Source organism: Malaclemys terrapin, chromosome 3, assembly GCF_027887155.1.
Source record: "Malaclemys terrapin pileata isolate rMalTer1 chromosome 3, rMalTer1.hap1, whole genome shotgun sequence".
NCBI lineage: Eukaryota > Metazoa > Chordata > Testudines > Emydidae > Malaclemys > Malaclemys terrapin.
Window position 1 is genome coordinate 132,853,029 of NC_071507.1, and position 19,186 is coordinate 132,872,214.

A 19,186-nucleotide genomic window follows, 5' to 3' on the forward strand; every position below is an offset into this window, starting at 1 on the left:
AGTTTTAGAAACATGGAGTCTTCTTATGTTATTACCCAGTATTTGGTATTCAAAATACCCACAGAGACAGAACGTTCACTCCTGCTTATATAATATATAATGTATCAAACCGGTACAATTATAGATGACTAATTTCAGATGGAAGGATTTCATCAAACGTTCTACATTGCTCCCCTGATTTCGTCATATTTTCTTTGTAAAAAGTAAACCCACATCTTACTGAAAAATATCTCAAAATATCTGGTGTATTCTGAGAGGTCTATGGGGTACTTGTAACGAGGGAACCTTTTCTCTTCTTTTAGGTGCATGGCACAGTTGGAGAGCCCTGGTGGATCTGGGTGGAAGACCCCACTAATGATCACATTTATCATTCAGAGTATTTTGTCATTCAGAAAAAGCAGGTAACTGTGTCCTTATGCAGAATTTCAAAGCATGTAAGTAAAAAAAGCTGGCAGATAGTTTGGGAATAATTATTATAAACCTCTGTGTTGTCCCAAACCTGACATTTATACAATAACATCACCAAATTTTCAAAATCCATTGTCTGCCCTTCAGTTCTTAGCATCTGCTAAAATTGGTCTTTGACATGGGTGTTCACTAATATTGTTACAAAAATAAAATCTATTAAAGGATTTGCCTCTTTCTCTGGCGTCTCTGGTGGACAGATATTTGCAGATGAAAAATCAAATCTATAATGCTTGTTTTTATTAGGATTGTAAATACACATTACTCACTGCTGTTCCATCCCAACAAATAAATAAAATAACTTTATGACCAAGAGCCTTATCCTGCCCCTTTTGAAGCCAATGGAAGCAGAATCTTCTCCTGAAGTTGAAAAGGGATGGATCATCTACCTGTTATCTATGCTTTCTATACACATACATTAACATACTGTACTTCATGTTGTGCATGTACTTTATTTCCTTGTGTTGCCTGTGCTTGTGAGAGTATGGCAAGCTGTTTTAGCTGTTCTAAAATGATTCTCTATTCTTTGTTTACATCAGGTCATTCCTAAAGAAGCTCAGCAGCTGGTGTTCACAATCCCTATTTTTGAACCTTTGCCTTCCCAATATTACATTCGAGCTGTATCTGATAGATGGTTAGGAGCAGAGGCTGTTTGTATCATAAATTTTCAGCATCTGATTCTACCAGAGAGACATCCACCTCACACAGGTAAAGTTATAACTAGAAACCTTATTGTTTTGTTTCCTTAAAGATTTGTTTCAATTAGTCTTGTTAATGCAGATTTGCATTATTTCTGTGCAGTAATAGAAATCCAACTCTTTTAGTTCACTTTTACTGAAATAGTGTGTGTAGGGAAGGGTTCATTTTTTGTCATGCATTTGTTTGTATTTTTGAGGCTAACAACAACCCTATCACTAACTTTAAATATGTTTGTCTTCACTATCAAGAAGCTTAATTCTTCTTAACATATTCCTGCTTTTTAGTGACTCCATGCTCAACATCAAGAGCAGGAGAAGTATTATTATACCATATAAAATAAGCCAAATTGTGCATTCTCATTTTTCTTAAATTGAGATTATATTTTCCATATAAGACTGCAAAATTATAATCTTATGTCTTAATGTTTCTCTAAAATTAAGGGTCTTTTATGGATCCCCATTCCTCTAACATTTGGCAGAGGAGAGCAGTTTATCCTGAACTTCTTTATCAACTAATTTCATTGTACATACTATGCCTGTCTCAAGGTTTATTTATTGGCCCACCTGTTCATTCAGCCAACAGTTCCTTTTCTCCTTGACTGTCTGTGGAGCTGAACTATCTGTTGCTTTAAATACTGGCTTGTCAGTTGTTCTGTTTATTTCCCATCATAAATAATGGTTTTAAATGATAGCTCAAACTTTCATACAAGGCTTAAGAAATATTTGGTAAAGTATTGGGTTATTTATTTTTCATTTTTTCTTGTGCTCATTTAGTACAGTAGATCTCTGAAATATTTTAGCATCATCAAAGGATCATTATTATATTGATGCATATTTTCAGGTAGCATGGTCTCGTCGGACATATTATATAGTCACACCGATGAGTCCCTCATATACTCTGTGTTCATTCCATGGCTATGTCTACATTTATGGTGTCACGTAGAGTACAGACACCGCACACCCTAGCATGGGTATAAATAGCAGTGTACATAGTGAGGCACTGCTTAGTGAGTAAAGAAAAGACACGCCTGAACCTTAGAATAGAATATATATCCTACACGGTTGTCTACATGCCGAAGCAGTACTTTTCACATCTACCATACTATTTTTAGCAGTTTAGTGTCCCACTGCCTTCCTGCTGCCAGTGTCTTTCCAACCACGGGGAAAGCTCCAGCAGTGGGGAAAGGCTCTAGCAAGAGGAAGGTCCCCACTGCCAGCCTTTCCTTGCCGCAGGGAGTTGCTGCAGCTTTTCTCCACTGCCAGAGCGTTTCACTCCGCATGTAGCTACACACCGCAGTGTGGATGCCAGCCTACTTTTCGCTGCAGCGTGTAGCTACACATATCCTACACGCCCCCACAAGCGTAGACAAGGCATATAACCAATTATCTGGAAGAGAGAGTACACAGCGCCTTAGTGAATGATTCAAACTAAAGTAGATGTAATTTCAAACTCCAGAGAGGACAGGGACCTGAATATAAGCATAAGTACTCTATACAATATGATTTATTTTGGAAAAATGAAAGGTTAATATCTCCAAGGGAAATTAATGTAAAACACAATGGGGAAGAGTAAGCTGAAAAACAATATTACTGAAAGAAACTTAGGGTATGTCTATACAGCAATGTAAGCTTCGGGTTAATGTGACTCAAGTCAACTGACCCATGTCAGGAAACTCTGGGCTTGAGCATCTGCACTGCATTTTAACCCAAGGTTAAGGATTTTCTGACCCATGATCGAACCTAGGGCTCTGGCATCCATACTGCAGTGCACAGACCTGAGTCAAAGTAACCCTATCTCAGAGTGCCTAGCGCCCCGCTCCCATGTTGACACTGTAGCCCTCTGAATGTGTTGCACTGTGGGAAAACTCTACTGCCCACCTTGTCTCCTGTGACAGTGTGATTGGTGGGACTTGGGTGCCTATAAGGAGTACATGATACATAAACTGCATAATTAGCTTCTTTGGTGGCTGTCTCAATAGAATGACAGCAGTTTGAGAAGGCTTTAAACTGAACTACCATCTAATCTGTGAATCAGGCTCTCCACCTCTCAGCTGAGTCACCTTGGCAGGAAAATGCCCAGGTGGACCTGTTCTGAGGCTAATTAGGACATCAGTCTCCAGGACTGTCAAACCAGTAAAATTAAACTTGGCAATTCTTAATTTTTGAAATGGGCTGTTCAATAAAGGTGATTTTGGTTTTTTTGTTTATTTATTTTTGTCTGTTTTGAAGTTTGACATAAAATGTAGGTTTCAGCAGAAAAACAGCTACTGCCATCTGTGAACAGTTGAAGTGCATCCCCAGGGATTGGAGTGCAGTGTGTTCTAGCTCCTCCTAGGGGTCCCCATGAGGCTGTGGGGAAGTTTTGGGGGGGAGCTCCCATTCATTGCCCACATACTTTGTGTTTCATGGGAGCTTCTGCACACACAGCCCCACTGATGCGGTGGGGGAGAGCAAGGGACAGAGAGCAGAGCAAGATCCTGGCAGGGAGGGGGAGCAGCTGGGGTATGGAGGGTATTATCCTCTCCCGACCATGTTGAGCCTGGAGCTCTGTCGCTCCCCCTCCCTGCAGAGCAGCTGCTTAGTCCCTACTCCATTCTCTGGCCGTTGCTCCTTACCCCTCCCCCTGGGGCTGTGTGTGCCACCCCAGTCAGTTCTCTTTGCAAAAAGCTTCTTCTGTTTGAGAACCCTGCAGACTCTCTGATAATGTGCTTGCCAGACCAGTGTGCAGCAGGCAATAGGTTACGCTGAACACAGCTGCTGCTGTTTGCAAAGGGAGGTATGGCTTCCATTTGGAATAGAGTGCAATTGACTGCACCACAGATTGTCGGTATAGAGAGGACTAAGGAAGTTACCCTAAGGAACTCTGGGATACATCTAAAAGACTTCTGGGACCCGAGTCAAGTTGTGTGTACACAGGAAAGCAATAGGGTTCAGACCCTAGGTCCTGTTTTAACACAGACTCGGACCCTCCAGCCCTGTGGGAGCCCTAGATTTGAGCCTTGGGTTAACACAGTTGGTATGTGGATGCAAGTCGGGGTTAGGCTTGAGCTAAGGCTTACATTGCTGTGTAGACATACTCTGAGTAGTGAGAGTGGGCAGTAAATTAGACATGAACTTGTACTGTGATGTTGCAACAAAGATGGACACTGCAATTTTAGGCTGCATAAACAAAGACGTCATATCTGTGTGTCTCTATTGTGGTCATATTTTATGTTCAGTTCTAGCCACCTAAATTTGGAGTGAGGAGAGAGAAAAATAACAAAAAAGATCAGGAGGCTAGAAGAATTTGAGGAAGAGCCAGATTCTGCCCACCTTACTCAAGCTCAGTGTGGAGTAGAAAGGAATAATTATAAATTATTGGGTGCCAAGTAATTTTATGTTAAAAATTACTAAGAATATTTTGTTTAGAGAAGCAAATGGTAGGGGCCAACTCTTATTAATTGTTTCTCTTACTTCCAACTCAGGAGTGTGACTCCTATTGTTTTAGCTACAGGGGTTCTGTTGCACACTCTGGGTGACAGCATGATTGAAATAACCCAAAATCACAATCATTAACCATGGCTATTTTATTAGTAAAGAAGGAAAAAATAAACAGCAGCACGACACAAAGTTATTTGCTGTCATCTTTCTATTGACATGCTGTTGAAGATTGGCTTAGATGATACCTTCAGCTTCTGAATATGCAGTCTGTCATGAATATACAACATTTCTAATTGCCTTTGCATTACTGATGGGAAAATCTCAAAAAAGCTCTTAAAGTTAGAGTTTTAACTTTTTTTCTTTTTATTCAGTTCCCTTTCTGAAATATTCCTTCAATTTTATTAGAGTTCAACAGGACATGAAATTCTGTTTTCAAAAAGTCTAAATAGTCCTATTCTTTACATACAAGCTTTCACTTTTTTTAAAAGTCTTTTAAAATTAAATCATTCTTAGAGAGTCTTTAGCTTAAAGAGTTATTAAAGAAGTTATTGATTCTACATGACAATTTTAGGAAAGATGACTCTTCTTGTCTTCCAGAGTTGGGTTGTGGGAATTTCTGGAGCACTGCCAGTAATTAATTAGTTTCACACAAATATAAATATTTTATACTTAAATAACTTCTTATTTTAGTAATTAGTTTAGCAAGGGCATGAGATTCCATATTGTTGCATAGAGCATTTAATCATTTACATAGCAATGATATTAGGAGCTTTACATTTAGCTAACATATTTGCAAATATGCATTTCACAAAGATGTTTGCCATTTCAACACTTACAAAATAAATAAAATGTTTAAAATATTTCCAGCTGCACTTGTTTTTCCTATAGGCTTTAAGTTTTTAGAGTAATTATAAAATTAATTTCAACAAGGATATTTCTAGACTTCTTTGTGTGGGATTACTTAGAACTTTCCTTGGAAGGATGAAAAATCCCATGCTTACATCTAGATTTATTCTGATAACACAACCCTACATTCCTTTTTCACAACTGGGTCTTATCCTAAAGCATGAATGTTTTACATAGTTTGTTTTCTTGAGATAAGGATTACATTTGTACAAAACTGGTATCTTATACAAAAGGAGAAGTCCTAGTCTAAATAAGAACAGGAGTACTTGTGGCACCTTAGAGACTAACAAATTTATTAGAGCATAAGCTTTCGTGGACTACAGACCACTTCTTCAGATGCATATCATATAGTCTAGATAAGACACTCTTAGGGGTCTGTCTATTGACCACAGCTCCTTAGAGTTACAAACTGTTTATTATAGCAGTTACACAACTGTTAAATAGCTTGTACAAAAGCACAAATTTCAATAACAAATGCATCTTTTAAACATGTCACAAAATAATATAATAAAAAGTTAAAGCAAAGTAAAGTTTAAAATGCAGCTTTTTTAAAAATTCTTTGAGGTAATAAACATGGTTTTATGGCTAGGGAGGGATTATCTTCCTTACATTGGCTTGTCCTTTGGTCTCAGAAGCCACCTAGAATTTCTTTGATTAACTCGAACAATTGTCACATAATCAGGTAAACATAATGTATATAGTTATGTTTTCAAGCATTCTGGCTATAACATACTTCTTGTTATATCTTAATATTCAGTAGAGATACAGACAAGTTTGTAATTACCTAATATCAAAAGAAAATAATAGTTTTATTAATATTTTTGTATCAATATTGAGGTCTCTCCATTACATCAGAAATATCTTATCAGTTCCCATTGGAAAAGATGGGAATACTCATCAAATAAGGTACTACTTGATAGGAGTAAGAATCTATCTCTTAATCTTGCCTCATATATTCCAAAATTGCACTGACATATTGAATAGTACCTTCCTGTTTGAATTGTCCAATTGAAAGATATGGAAGTATTCACAAAGTAAAGTGCTACTGGGTGTGAATAAGAGTGTCAGAATGTGGCTCTAAAAAAGTTAAATGTGGCAAGGAAGTGATTATAGGGGGGCGAGATAATATTTTACCTACTGATGAGAAGTTCGGAAACCAAAGAAGTAAAGGATTATTTAGAGAGATGCTATACAAAGGGATTTAGCTATGAATAATGAAATGAAACAGAAAATTGAAGATGTACTGACAAGAGATGTCAGGTGGTGAAATGGTAACCCTAAGGAAGCAGTGGAACTCCCATTGCTTGGGACATGAAAACTAGACTTGACAAAACATCGGTAAATGTGCAACAATCCTGTGTTGCCATAAAAAGGGCAACCTTATGTCTTTTCTAATTCTGACTTATGAGATTCTTTATTTCTGAGGAGACCTGCAGGGGAAGATTTGCATATGAATGAAATAATTCATCTGCTTGTTACCTTGATCAAAGAAGTTCCGTTGTTCATAACAGAAGTTCAGTCAGTTTCCAGGAATTTATTCTTGAGCATAGAAAGCACGGGAATATTCCTTGGAAACTAGGTTTTCGGTCTTCAGCTTCATCAAAATCTAATTCCCATAAGCAAAGCATAGGTGTAAACAAATTGAGGGCATGTAGGCTTGATCACATTTTTCAGAGGATGCCTTTGGGACTTACAATATTTTTAGCATTTAGTCTTTCACAGCTAGAAATTTCACCTGGTTGTAAAATTATTATTGTTATTTTTAACCAAAAAACCTCCAAAAAACAAACAAACACACAAATAAATAAATAAATAAAATTGACTCTTTTTTTCTTGAAAAATATCTTGTTGAAAATTGAAAACATTTTGACCAGCTCTACTAAAAGTGTATATATTATAGCAGAGAGATCTCATACAGCATCATGCATCCAATTTCAACCTCAGCATTCATGATTGAGTCATGGTATTTGGTACAGAAGCATATGTTTGTTTTTTTCTCGATACTTAAAATGCCTTATACATTCAATGTGCCTGATGTCATTGTAAAGCCCTTCCACTGTAATCACATTTGGCTCATTTAGAAATCTGTGAAGTGGGACCATTCAGAAATATTCACTTCCAGTACAGTGTTTTCTTTTGGCATACATAAACTCACATGTGTTTGTGAAGTGTTCAGCTATTGTTATAGTGTACCTATACTATCTGGAAAGGCATGTGTAACCTTTTTACCTAATTGACCATTGACTACTATTCAGAAAAAATAGTAAGATATTTACACATCACCGGTTATGGAGCCCTTAGGATTTATGGTAATTGATTTCAATTCCCATCTGGTTCCCACTCAGCAGTGAAGTACGTAGAGGCCCTGTTGAGGGGGATGGGGGGAACCTTTTCTCCTCTCAACAGACCCCAAGAAATCTCCGATTTAGTGGGAATGATAAAACAGACATAAGGTATCAGTGAAAAGCACGTTAAGAATATTAGGCATCACAACCTCAGCAGATTTTATGACTCCTATGGCATACCTTAATGGTGGGGCACCCTGAAAAGACAATGAGATCTCCAACCACAAAAAAAACTTCAAAGAAAGCATCTGCATAACAGAATCATTTCAAGTCTCTTTAATTTTGGTAGGAATCTAAATCTAATCTGGTTATATGTATCAGCTTCCAAATTCCACAGTCTCTAATTGTTTGGATAGCGAATATCTCCAAGATATGCCAAGAGTCATATATTGAAGGGACGTTTGGGTTTTGTATGTGTATTTATATCTCCTTATCTATCTCTCTATCATTTTAAAAAACTATATGTAAAACATATATGTATCCCTCGTTCATATTATTTCATCAGCTGTGGAAGTCTTTAGAGGATCCTTACTCTTAAAAAAACAGAGAAATGTGTTCCTTGTAACTGGAATTTAGGGACTGTGGTGTCCTCCATAAATCATTTTCACTTATCTTTGTCCTCATAAGAATTGGGATATGTTTTCATTGGTATAGTAGCTTTAGATCTAATTGGGTATAATAAAAAAAAGCTTTTGATGAACAGATGAATCTATGTAAATTGTAGACTTCAAAGCTCACAGAATGCTTAACAGTGATACCTTGAGGGGAAGGGAAATGTCAAACGGCAAACCAATTCATCATTATTGCTCTCTGGAGTCCACATGATCCCAAATTAGAGCTCCATATAATGTAAGAAATTAACTATAAATAGTTCAAAAATAAGTTTTCCCATCAAAGCACAAGTTCATACCTAACCAACATCTGATTACTTTAGTCTTATAATACAATATTTTATAAGGCTGCATATTTTGATATGTACTAATGATTACTCCATAATTTTAGAACTATTGGATCTTCAGCCTTTGCCTATCACAGCTTTGGGATATCGAGAGTATGAAGCCCTCTACAAATTCACCCATTTCAACCCTATCCAGACGCAGATATTTCATACGCTGTATCATACAGACTGTAATGTTCTTCTTGGAGCCCCCACAGGCTCTGGAAAGACTGTCGCAGCTGAGTTAGCCATCTTCAGAATTTTCAACAAGTATCCCACATCTAAGGTTTGTGAAATGTTTACTAGAAATATGCAATGTCTGTATACTTCTTTCAGCAATCCAAAACTTTACAAAAATGAGGAGTATTGCTCTGCTATATAAATAAGCATATTCTACCATGCTTTAAATGCATATTGAGATTCTTTTTCTGGGGAGTCCTCTGCATCCATGATGAATTTCTTAGTGGCTCTTTATATATCCTTTCATCTCCTTCCATCAGCAAAGTCTTGCTTCCCAACTACCACATCCTTCCAAGTGAGGATAGCTGGCCAGATCTCCTCCTTATATGAACAGATGAGTTTCAAAAGCGGTAATTCAAGCTGATTCTCTGTCTTTTCAATCTGATTTTCAGTTCTTCTTAGAATATGTGAGCTTCAGTGCTTAACAATCAAATGCACTTGGCTTTATATGTGAAATTCACCTCTCATGCATAAACTAGGGGTGGAGGTCCCAATTTGTGCACCCAGACGTGGACTTGACCATAGTGTCTTAGGCATCAAAGTTGGAAAGTTGGGTTCTCTGGCTGAAATTTTTTAAGATGGAGCTCCTGGAAGGTGGGTGCATAACTGGTTGGAAAACCATTCCCAGAGACAGTTATCAGTGGTTCACAGTCAAGTTGGAAGGGTGTATCAAGTGGAGTCCCACAGGGATTAGTCCTTTGTCCGGTTTTGTTCAATATCTTCATCAGTGATTTAGATAATTGCATAGAGAGTACACTTATAAAGTTTGCGGACAATACCAAGCTGGGAAGGGTTGCAAGTGCTTTGGAGGATAAGATTAATATTCAAAATTATGTGTACAAACTGGAGAAATGATCTGAAGTAAATAGGATGAAATTCAATAAGAAGAAATGCAAAGTACTCCACTTAAGAAGGAACAATCAGTTGCACGCATACAAAATGGGAAATGACTGCATAGTAAGGAGTACTGCAGAAAAGGGATCTGGGGGCCATAGTGGATCACAAGCTAAATATGAGTGAACAGCATAATGCTGTTTCAAAAAAAGCAAACATCTTTCTGGGATGTATTAGCAGGAGTGTTGTAAGCAAGACAGGAGAAGTAATTCTTCCACTCTACTCCACACTGATTGGGCCTCAACTGGAGCATTGTGTCCAGTTCTCGATGCCACATTTCGTGGAAGAAGTGGACAAATTGGAGAAAGTCCAACAGAGAGAAACACAAAAATGATTAAAGGTCTAGAAAACATGACCTATGAGGAAAGATTGAAAAAAAATGGTTTGTTTAGTTTAGATAAGAGAAAACTGACGGGGGACATCACTGTTTTCAAGTACATAAAAGGTTGTTACAAGGAGTGAGAAAAATTGTTTTTGTTAACTTCTGAGAATAGGAACAATGGGCTTAAATTGCAGCAAGGGAGATTTAAGTTGGATATTAGGAAAAACTTCCTGTCAGAGTGGTTAAGCACTGGAATAAATTGCCTAGGGAGGTTGTGGAATCTCCATCATTGGAGGTTTTTAAGAGCAGGTCAGACAAACACCTGTCAGGGATGGCCTAGATAATACTAAGTCCTGCCTTGAGTTCGGGGGACTGGACTAGAAGACCTCTTGAGGTCCCTTCTAGTCTTATGATTCTATGAAAGTCAATTAGATGATTTAGTCACAAAACTCCCACTGAAATTTGCTTTGGAAATCTCAACCTGTATGTGTAAACTTGTTAGTAATAGTTGAAGCAGACAAAGAGAGAATTGTAAAATACTGATAAAATATAAGACTTGAGTGCATCCATAGTTTATCACAGGGATCGGCAACCTTTGGCCCGCGGCCCGCCAGGGTAAGCACCTGGCCACTCCAGGCCAATGGGGGCTGCGGGAAGCGGCAGCCAGCACATCCCTCATCCCACGCTGCTTCTCGCAGCCCCTATTGGCCTGGAACAGCGAACCGCAGCCAGTGGGAGTCGCATTCGGCCAAACCTGCGGATGCAGCAGGTAAACAAACTGGCCCAGCCCTCCAGGGTGCTTACCCTGGCAGGCTCGGTGCCAAAGCTTGCCGATCCCTGGTTTATCATATTGGACCTTCATAGCACTATAAGCAGCTATTAAAGGAATATTAAGAAATCTTGCTTAATAAATCAGTCTTCAAAATTTATAGGCCAGATTATCTAAAGTGCAGCTGAACTTTTCACACACTCAGTACATGTGTATCAGTTTTCGTACGTTCAAATATATAGTCATGCTTTAGAAAACCTGACCCTAAATCTTTAAATGAATACTGTAAAAACTATGCTCATGTACTTCAGCACACAGAAAGTACTTCTCTGGGGAAGTCTTGTGAGGTTCTTTAAAAGTAGAAAATTTGAAAATTAATTTTAAACGATTTTAGGGATTAAAATTAAAGAGATGGAAATCATGTAAGATGATGTTATACTAGCAATTCTGGTTATTTTTGTTTGGATTTGGTGCATTAATTTCAGAATCTTAGTTTTCAGGTTTTATGTTCTCAGCAATAAATGGTAATACTTTATGTAGGTCATTTTATAATGACACATTTGTTTGCTTTTTATAGGTGTAATGATAGTGTTACAGTTTTATAAATTACTTTTTTTTTATTAATATATATTAATGTTATTGGCTCAAGGAGCAAAAGAATTTTTGCAAGTATTAAATCCATCTTAATTAGAATCCTGTTGTAAGTTACTAAATGTAATTTTAAGAATTATGCCTTAATCAGTTATACTTAATAAGTTAATTCAAGTCCTTAGAGGCATAAAAGAAAATAATTCTTTGTAAATTAAAATTTTACACAGCTTTTTTTTTTTTGTTTGTTTAATTCTGCTTTGTGTGTGTTCGCAGGCAGTATACATTGCCCCTTTAAAAGCCCTGGTACGAGAGAGAATTGAAGACTGGAAAGTCAGGATTGAAGAAAAACTTGGTAAAAAGTACGTTTCTCCCAGAAGAACAGTACTGCAAGTGTGGAGAAACTCTGTTGAATATTTTGTTGTATCTAGCTATTTAGTCAAATATGTTTTATCTTTCAAATTGTAACAATGCTCCCCATAAAAAGTCTGAATGTATCATAGCAAACACACACTACGTAGAAAAAAAATAGGTGACACAAAAATGGAAGATAGTTGAATACATTGCCGATTTTCCTTGTTTTCTCTAGTTGGACAAGCTAACAAATAAGTTCAGTTTCCCTTTCTATTATCTTTGTCTTTTTGAAGTTGCAGTTCAGAATTAGCCTTCCTTCAAAGATTTATTTACAGGATCTCTTATAAATTGCGTAACCTGTCTATAACAGTGTCCATGTATGACCTTCCATTCTTGCCTTCTTCCATTCTTGCATTTTTTGTGCACCTATAATTACCATTGGCTTCATCAGGAGTTTGGTATACTCAAGAAGTGCAGAATTGCCATCTGATACAAAGGGTATATGCGTGGTTTTAGTCCTTTCTAAAATTATCAACAACTTCCAAGTGTGAATTATTTATGGCCAGATTTTGCGATCTTTACTCATGCTGATTAATAATTTACTCCTCAAGTAGTTTGTTGGATTTAAATAGAACTACTCTTAGGAGAAGGTACTGCTCTGTGTGTAAATATGTCAGAATCTGGCCTTTACTAAAAGGCAGTTATTTCATTATATTTTCTTTGTGGTTTCTTTGAATGGGGTATGTGAATAAATTAATTGTCCTGATGATTTCAAAAGCTTTTTTTTTTTTTTTTTTTGAATCTCAAGGAATTATTATCTTTGTTAAATTAGCCCTGTAGCTGATGATATAAACATTGATTTGGGGAGATAAATTTTACTACATGGAATTTTTAGGAAGTGTGAAATTAGGCAGTAGAACTGGCAAAGAAGTTGCCATAAAAATGTCAAAATAAAAGGATAACATTCAGTCTAAAAGAACCAACTATCTCAAGGTTAGCCTGACCTAAGTCAGTAAACTGGCATAGAAGAAATGGGATAGGTGTCAAACCAATAAAATGGCAAGCTAACCCCCAACAGCAAGAATTGACTCCAAACTAGTGCCAAAAATGCAGAAAAAGAAAAGGAGTGGCGGATTTCAGAAAGAATAGGAGGGGACCAAAACTTAGTTAGGAATAGAGAAACAAATAAATGGCATTTTCAATGGTAGCCATCAAAAAAGAGTGAATTTAAGAGCCAAGGACTGTCAGGACTACCTTGACTGTCCCTGCTGCAGAATCCTAATGGAACCTAACAACTGAGAGCAGAGGTGCTGCTACCTAACCCCTCACAGACAGCCATTACTGCAAGGCAGGTTGTACGGGGCAGTACACAGCCACTAGAAGATCTATAGGAAGGGCTTAACATACAGGTTATGAAAGGCTGTTTTGACTTGCAATTAATATCCATAGTAATATTCATTTATTATCTTTTTTGCATCAGTCTTTGTCTTACAAAGTTATGAATAGTTTTGGACATCCACGTAAACTTTTCTTTCTCTATTATATTGCTAAGAAAAGTAAAATAATTAGAAGGTGAAGAAGATTAAAGGCATACTTACTTAGATTTTTTTTAAAATTTGTTTTTGTTTGCCAGGACCATTCAGCCAGGAACACCAATTTTATTTTTTATTTTGTTTAAGGGTTAATATTTGGAGACACCTAACCCAAGATGTTAGAAAGCTTCATTGGTTTAAAAATTGAGTTTTATCCAGTCACAATGACCATTTCACTCAATTACAGGATAGTAGAATTGACAGGGGATGTGACGCCTGATATGAGAGCTATTGCCCAAGCTGACCTTATTGTAACTACACCAGAGAAGTGGGATGGGGTCAGTAGAAGTTGGCAAAACAGGAGCTATGTTCAGAAAGTTGCCATTCTCATCATAGATGAGATCCATCTGCTAGGTAAGCATCGTTTATCAATTGTTGCTGAATTTGAAAGTGTGTGCTGACAATAGACTTGTATGGAATTCTAAACATTTGGACTTATTAAATTTTAATGGATATTTCTCTTATTACCCAGGGGATGAGAGAGGCCCAGTACTGGAAGTTATTGTGTCTCGAACTAACTTCATCTCATCTCACACAGAAAAGCCTGTAAGAGTAGTTGGTTTATCCACAGCATTAGCAAATGCAAGAGACCTTGCTGACTGGCTAAATATTAATCAGGTATGTGGAAAATTTCTGAAGAAGACATTTGTAGACATTTATACATATCTGTGCTGTACATAGTAATATTTCCAAAATAATTTAAGGCTCAGCTAAAAGAGTTTATATTTCACTTTAGATGGGTCTGTTCAACTTCCGACCATCTGTACGTCCAGTTCCATTGGAGGTACACATTCAGGGCTTCCCTGGCCAGCATTACTGTCCTCGCATGGCTAGTATGAATAAACCTGCATTTCAAGGTAAAAACCAAGACATTTCATACATTGTTAAAAAAAAAGGGGGGGGAGTCTAATCATTTTTACATAGGCCATTTGAGACACATTTACAACATGTGCTACTATATGTTTTCTTGGGGTGTTCAGGGGAAATCTGTTTCTCTTGATGACCCAAAAACTATTTATTTCAAACATCAGGTATGGTGTTAACGCAGCATACATCAGAGGAATGTAAACATATTTGGAACAGAATCAGTAAACTTTGTGATTATGAAGAGAGAGATGTTCTAAAATGAAAATGTATTTTCTCTTAGGGTTCAGCACTGTAAAATCACATTTTTGTAAAAGTATTTGAGATTTAGAAAGTAGTAAAACCATTCACAGTATTAATCTGATTATTTTCTTACAGATCACTGTATGTAAGATTTTAAAAAAAAATTGTGAACAAAAGTTACAAGTCAAGCTTACCTCACATAATTCTAATTTCAAGGCAATAACCATAAAATTCAGAACTTTCCATTCGTCTAGATATGCTTCTGTTCTCAATTTTTTATTCTCAACAAAGCTGTCAGGCAGGACAGATCTAAGAAAAACCCTCATATTTTATTGAATCATGTTTTGTTTTGGTTACATAAGGAATATTTATTATATCAATTAAAAATAACCTCCAAAATAAATTTTGTAATGTGAACTGCTGCTGATTGTGAGGTGACAGTTGTGAGGTGACTTTTTAGCTGCTCTAATTAGCCTTATGACAGAAGCAAAGTATTGATTGTGGACTAGAGACCAATTTTGGCAGTTCATATTATTTACACCTCCACAGGAGTATTGTACAAAAACACTAATGAACAATAAATCTGTCTTGGGCTTTTCAGCCACACCTGTTCCTGAAGCAACAAAAATCCATTAGATGTCGAGCTTTTAAAAAAAAAAGATAGATATATTGGCATCTATAATAGTAAGACATACAAGTTATACTATGTATTTATATAATCTTACAATGATATACATAGATGTCTGTAGATGCATACACATACACAGAGAGAGAGAGAGTATTACCAGCAAATTGAGAGACAATATGTTATGCTGGGTAGTATAGCGCACTTGTTTTTCATATATTAGGGATGAATGTGTAGTACTAATTGGTAGACTGAAGATTATATAGAAAATAAATCATACATAAACATCTCAAACATACGTATAACATCATAGAGAGAGTATCTGAAGCTATACATATAAGCTGTTTGTTTACTTCTAGTAGCTCATATTATTAGAAGATCTATAGCAATTTGATTTATTGAGGATTTGCTTTTCCAACTTGTTTGACAGAGTATTGTCATGGCTGTATCAGCATTTCCATTATTATCCCCATTTCTGAGGTTATAAAAATGTACAGTAATCTGAAAATTGTCAAATGTAGATGTTTTTTTAAAAAAAAAACATGGTTGGTTTAAGTAATTCAAACTAGTTATTCAAGTGCAGAACTAATGCTCTTTTACTCCACTGTGGCTAGGTTTTGTAGCAACTATGCAATAGTTATTTTCTGGTTTAGAATTCTTGTCAATGCATAGGCACAAAATGTAAGTGAAGGATGGATTTAAATCCTCAGCACTTTTAGTTGCAATGCCATCCGTTACTAGCAATAGATGCTGAATTGGGAAATTCTGGTATCTAGCATGGATGGATTCGCTCTGAATTTTGTCTTTTCTAACAGCTATTAGGAGCCATTCTCCAGCCAAGCCTGTCCTTGTGTTTGTTTCATCCAGACGTCAGACTAGACTCACTGCCCTAGAGTTGATTGCTTTCCTGGCTACTGAGGATGATCCAAAGCAATGGCTGAAAATGGATGAAAGAGAGGTACATAAATATAATGAGTCTTAGTTGTGTTCATTTCATTTTTTCAGTATCAATTTGAAAGGAAAGTAAACCTAAAACACAGTAGTTTTCCTTGACGTTTTTTTTAAGGCCCAATCTTGAAAACAGTTGCACATATGCTTAATTTTAACCACACACTTCAGCGTTAAGCACATGCATAAATCTTTGCAGAATCAGGGCCTTATGTTGTAAGCTCTTTTACTTTTACTTATTTTATGTTAGCAGTAGTACAGTTGAGATCAGGACCTCATCATGCTAGGCATTGTACATACATATGAATTTAATGCCACCCTTGAAATTGAGTTTGCTGGTGAAATTCATTCAAAGCAAACTCTGTGAAATTCAGTACTTTGCCATTTACACGGTTGTGAATTTTCTAAAAAAAATTAAAAAATAAATAGTGATTTACACAATGCCTTAATTATTATTTTTAATTTTCATTATTATCCTTAGTTACATGTTCCATGGGACCCCTGCCTCATTCAGTGCACAGGATGGATGATGATCAGTTAATGAGTAGCCATTCAATATTTTGTTTTATCCTCATTGTTCAGTGAATGGCCCCACACCTCAATTACTGCACACTATTCAAATCCTGTTCTGAAAACAGAATTATTAATTTCCTCATGGGCTTGTCTATAGCACTTGTTATTATAGTATCCAAGTGCTTCACAAGCAAACATTAATTTAATTTATCTTCACAACACACATGTGAAACAAAGGAGTGGTATTAACCCCATTTCCCATATGGGAACTGAGGCAGAGAAATTAATTTTGAGTGCCCAATTTGAGATGCCTAAGACCTGATTTTTCAGAGTACTTAGCATTATATAGTATTGTTTATATTCAAAGCACAGTGCCCATTGACTTAAGTTATATCTGTGAGTGCTCAGCACTTCTGCAAATCAGACCCAGGGTCTTAATGTGGGCATCCAGAAAATAAGTAACATACAATTAGTTGTGCCACCTGTGAACATTTTATTTTAGTGACTTACCTAGTATCACATAGGAACTCTTTGACAGAGACAGGGATAGAATCCCATTCTCCAGGACATCATTCAACAGCCTTAGCCGTGAGACAATTCTCTCCCTGAATCCCCTCCCTACTTCATTGAATACACATCTGCCAACTTTTGCAACAAACAAGGCAGGGTCCTACAGACAACTGCCTCCTTCAGTACATAGACCTGATTCACTCCCCTGAGGGGGGTCCTCTGAAAAAAATAGTATGTGATCATGTATTTTCCACTGCATGCATCTGATGAAGTGGGTTTTAGCCCATGAAAGCTTATGCCCAAATAAATTCGTTCGTCTCTAAGGTGCCACAAGGACTCCTTGTTGTTTTTGTTGATACAGACTAACACAGCTACCAGATGTACAGTTGGGGAGAGGGTCAAATTAAGGTGCTTGACCTAGCAACCTGAATGTTCTTTTAATGTAATTTTTGTGTGTACTTTCCCTGGTTTTTAAAAAACAGAAATTTCATCATGCAGCATCATATGGACACCCACCTGCATCATCAGCAGAATTGGAACCTTTCAGTAAACTACCCAGACCTCTGCCAGTTGAGCTAACAGAGTAAATGATAATCATCAATAATAGGCTGACACCTTCTATGTGCACCTGCACTAGAGGGGATCAGACATACACTGGTCCAGTGGGTTTCACAGATATTTGCTGACAGCAGAGGAATGATGAGATTCAGGAATCTGATTTACAGACTATGGAGGAGTGTGTGCTGTAGGTGGCACAGACCCCTGTGCTTGTTCCACTCGAGCTTGATCCCCTTCTGTCTTATTCCACCAACCTGTCGCTGTCTGTGCTCCTCTTCCCAACTCCTTGTCCTGGTGTCACTCTCCTGGCCTATCCCGTCTCCATTCCTAAGGCTTCTCATCCCAGTCCTGGTTTCTTTGCCTCGATAGTCCTAGTCTTCCCCCATCACCATCTCTCTCCTCTCTATCCCCAGTCCCAATCTCCATGCTCAGCCAATCCTGATTCCCTCCTCCCATCTCCTTGTCCAAACGCTGTCCCCTCCTCTCCCAGCCACCAGTTGTTCCCCACACATACCATTTTCCTTCCCCAGTGACTCCCAGACCCAGGCTCCTCGCACAGTCTGTCTCCCCTCCCTCTTTGGCTTCTTATTTGAGTCTCCTTATCCAGCCAGTTCCCTGTCTCCCCACCAGCAACTCTTCATCTGATCTCAGTGTTCCTTCCCCTGCCAACTGGCTCCCCGTCATTCTCCCTACCCACCATTCCCTCAGTGTGGCTCCCAGTGCCTGTCTCTCACCTCAGCTTTCAGTCCCAGTTTCTTGCCCAACTAGTCCAAGTCTCCCCCACTCTCCAAATTCCTAGTCACAGTTTCTCTCTTCCACCACTCCCTTCCACTAGGCTTCTTGTCCCAGTCTACTTCTTTATCTTTCCCCAGTCTGGCTCTAGTCCTGTTTATATCAGAGTCAGGTGGCTTCCTCCTCCATGCTGCTTGGGTGCCACCAGGGAGGTCACTAATAGCACAGGATGGGCTCCCTACTCTCAGTTCCAGTGCCAGAGTCTGCCCTGGCCCAGCATAGCTGGGAGCATGGTTAGTTGCTCTGTGGTGATGGCAGATGCACAGTCTGTTTAGACTTAGGAGCTGTGAAGGGATGGAGCATGCTCAGTGAGGACAAAATCTTTGGAGATTATATCTGCTGAATTCAAAGCATGTGTCTATTCAGCAAAAGCTGTGCATGGGCTAGAGTACCCAAGCTAGTTTGAATCTAGCTAGCATGAATAACAGCAGCAGGGAAGACAGTGCAGCACAGGCATCAGCATAGGCTAGCAAGCCAAATAGGTGCCTAGGATCTATGCCAGTCTTGTACTGCCTGCACTGCTCTGTCTTCACTGCTGTTGCCCTCACTGTATTCAAGCTAGCTGGAGTTGCCCATGCGCAGCTTTTGCTGTGTAGACCTACC

At 37.9% G+C, this 19,186-nt stretch overlaps 1 protein-coding gene across 1 annotated transcript in view; it reads left to right on the forward strand.

Annotated features, from left to right (window-relative positions):
* ASCC3 (activating signal cointegrator 1 complex subunit 3) overlaps positions 1-19,186 on the forward strand; it is a 508,554-nt gene that overhangs the window by 389,649 nt on the left and 99,719 nt on the right. Inside the window, exons 23-30 of the mRNA XM_054023229.1 lie at positions 303-401; positions 1,005-1,173; positions 8,837-9,057; positions 11,861-11,946; positions 13,718-13,884; positions 14,003-14,148; positions 14,267-14,387; positions 16,078-16,220. Coding sequence (XP_053879204.1) covers positions 303-401; positions 1,005-1,173; positions 8,837-9,057; positions 11,861-11,946; positions 13,718-13,884; positions 14,003-14,148; positions 14,267-14,387; positions 16,078-16,220 — 1,152 coding nt within the window. The remainder of the gene's footprint in view (positions 1-302; positions 402-1,004; positions 1,174-8,836; positions 9,058-11,860; positions 11,947-13,717; positions 13,885-14,002; positions 14,149-14,266; positions 14,388-16,077; positions 16,221-19,186) is intronic.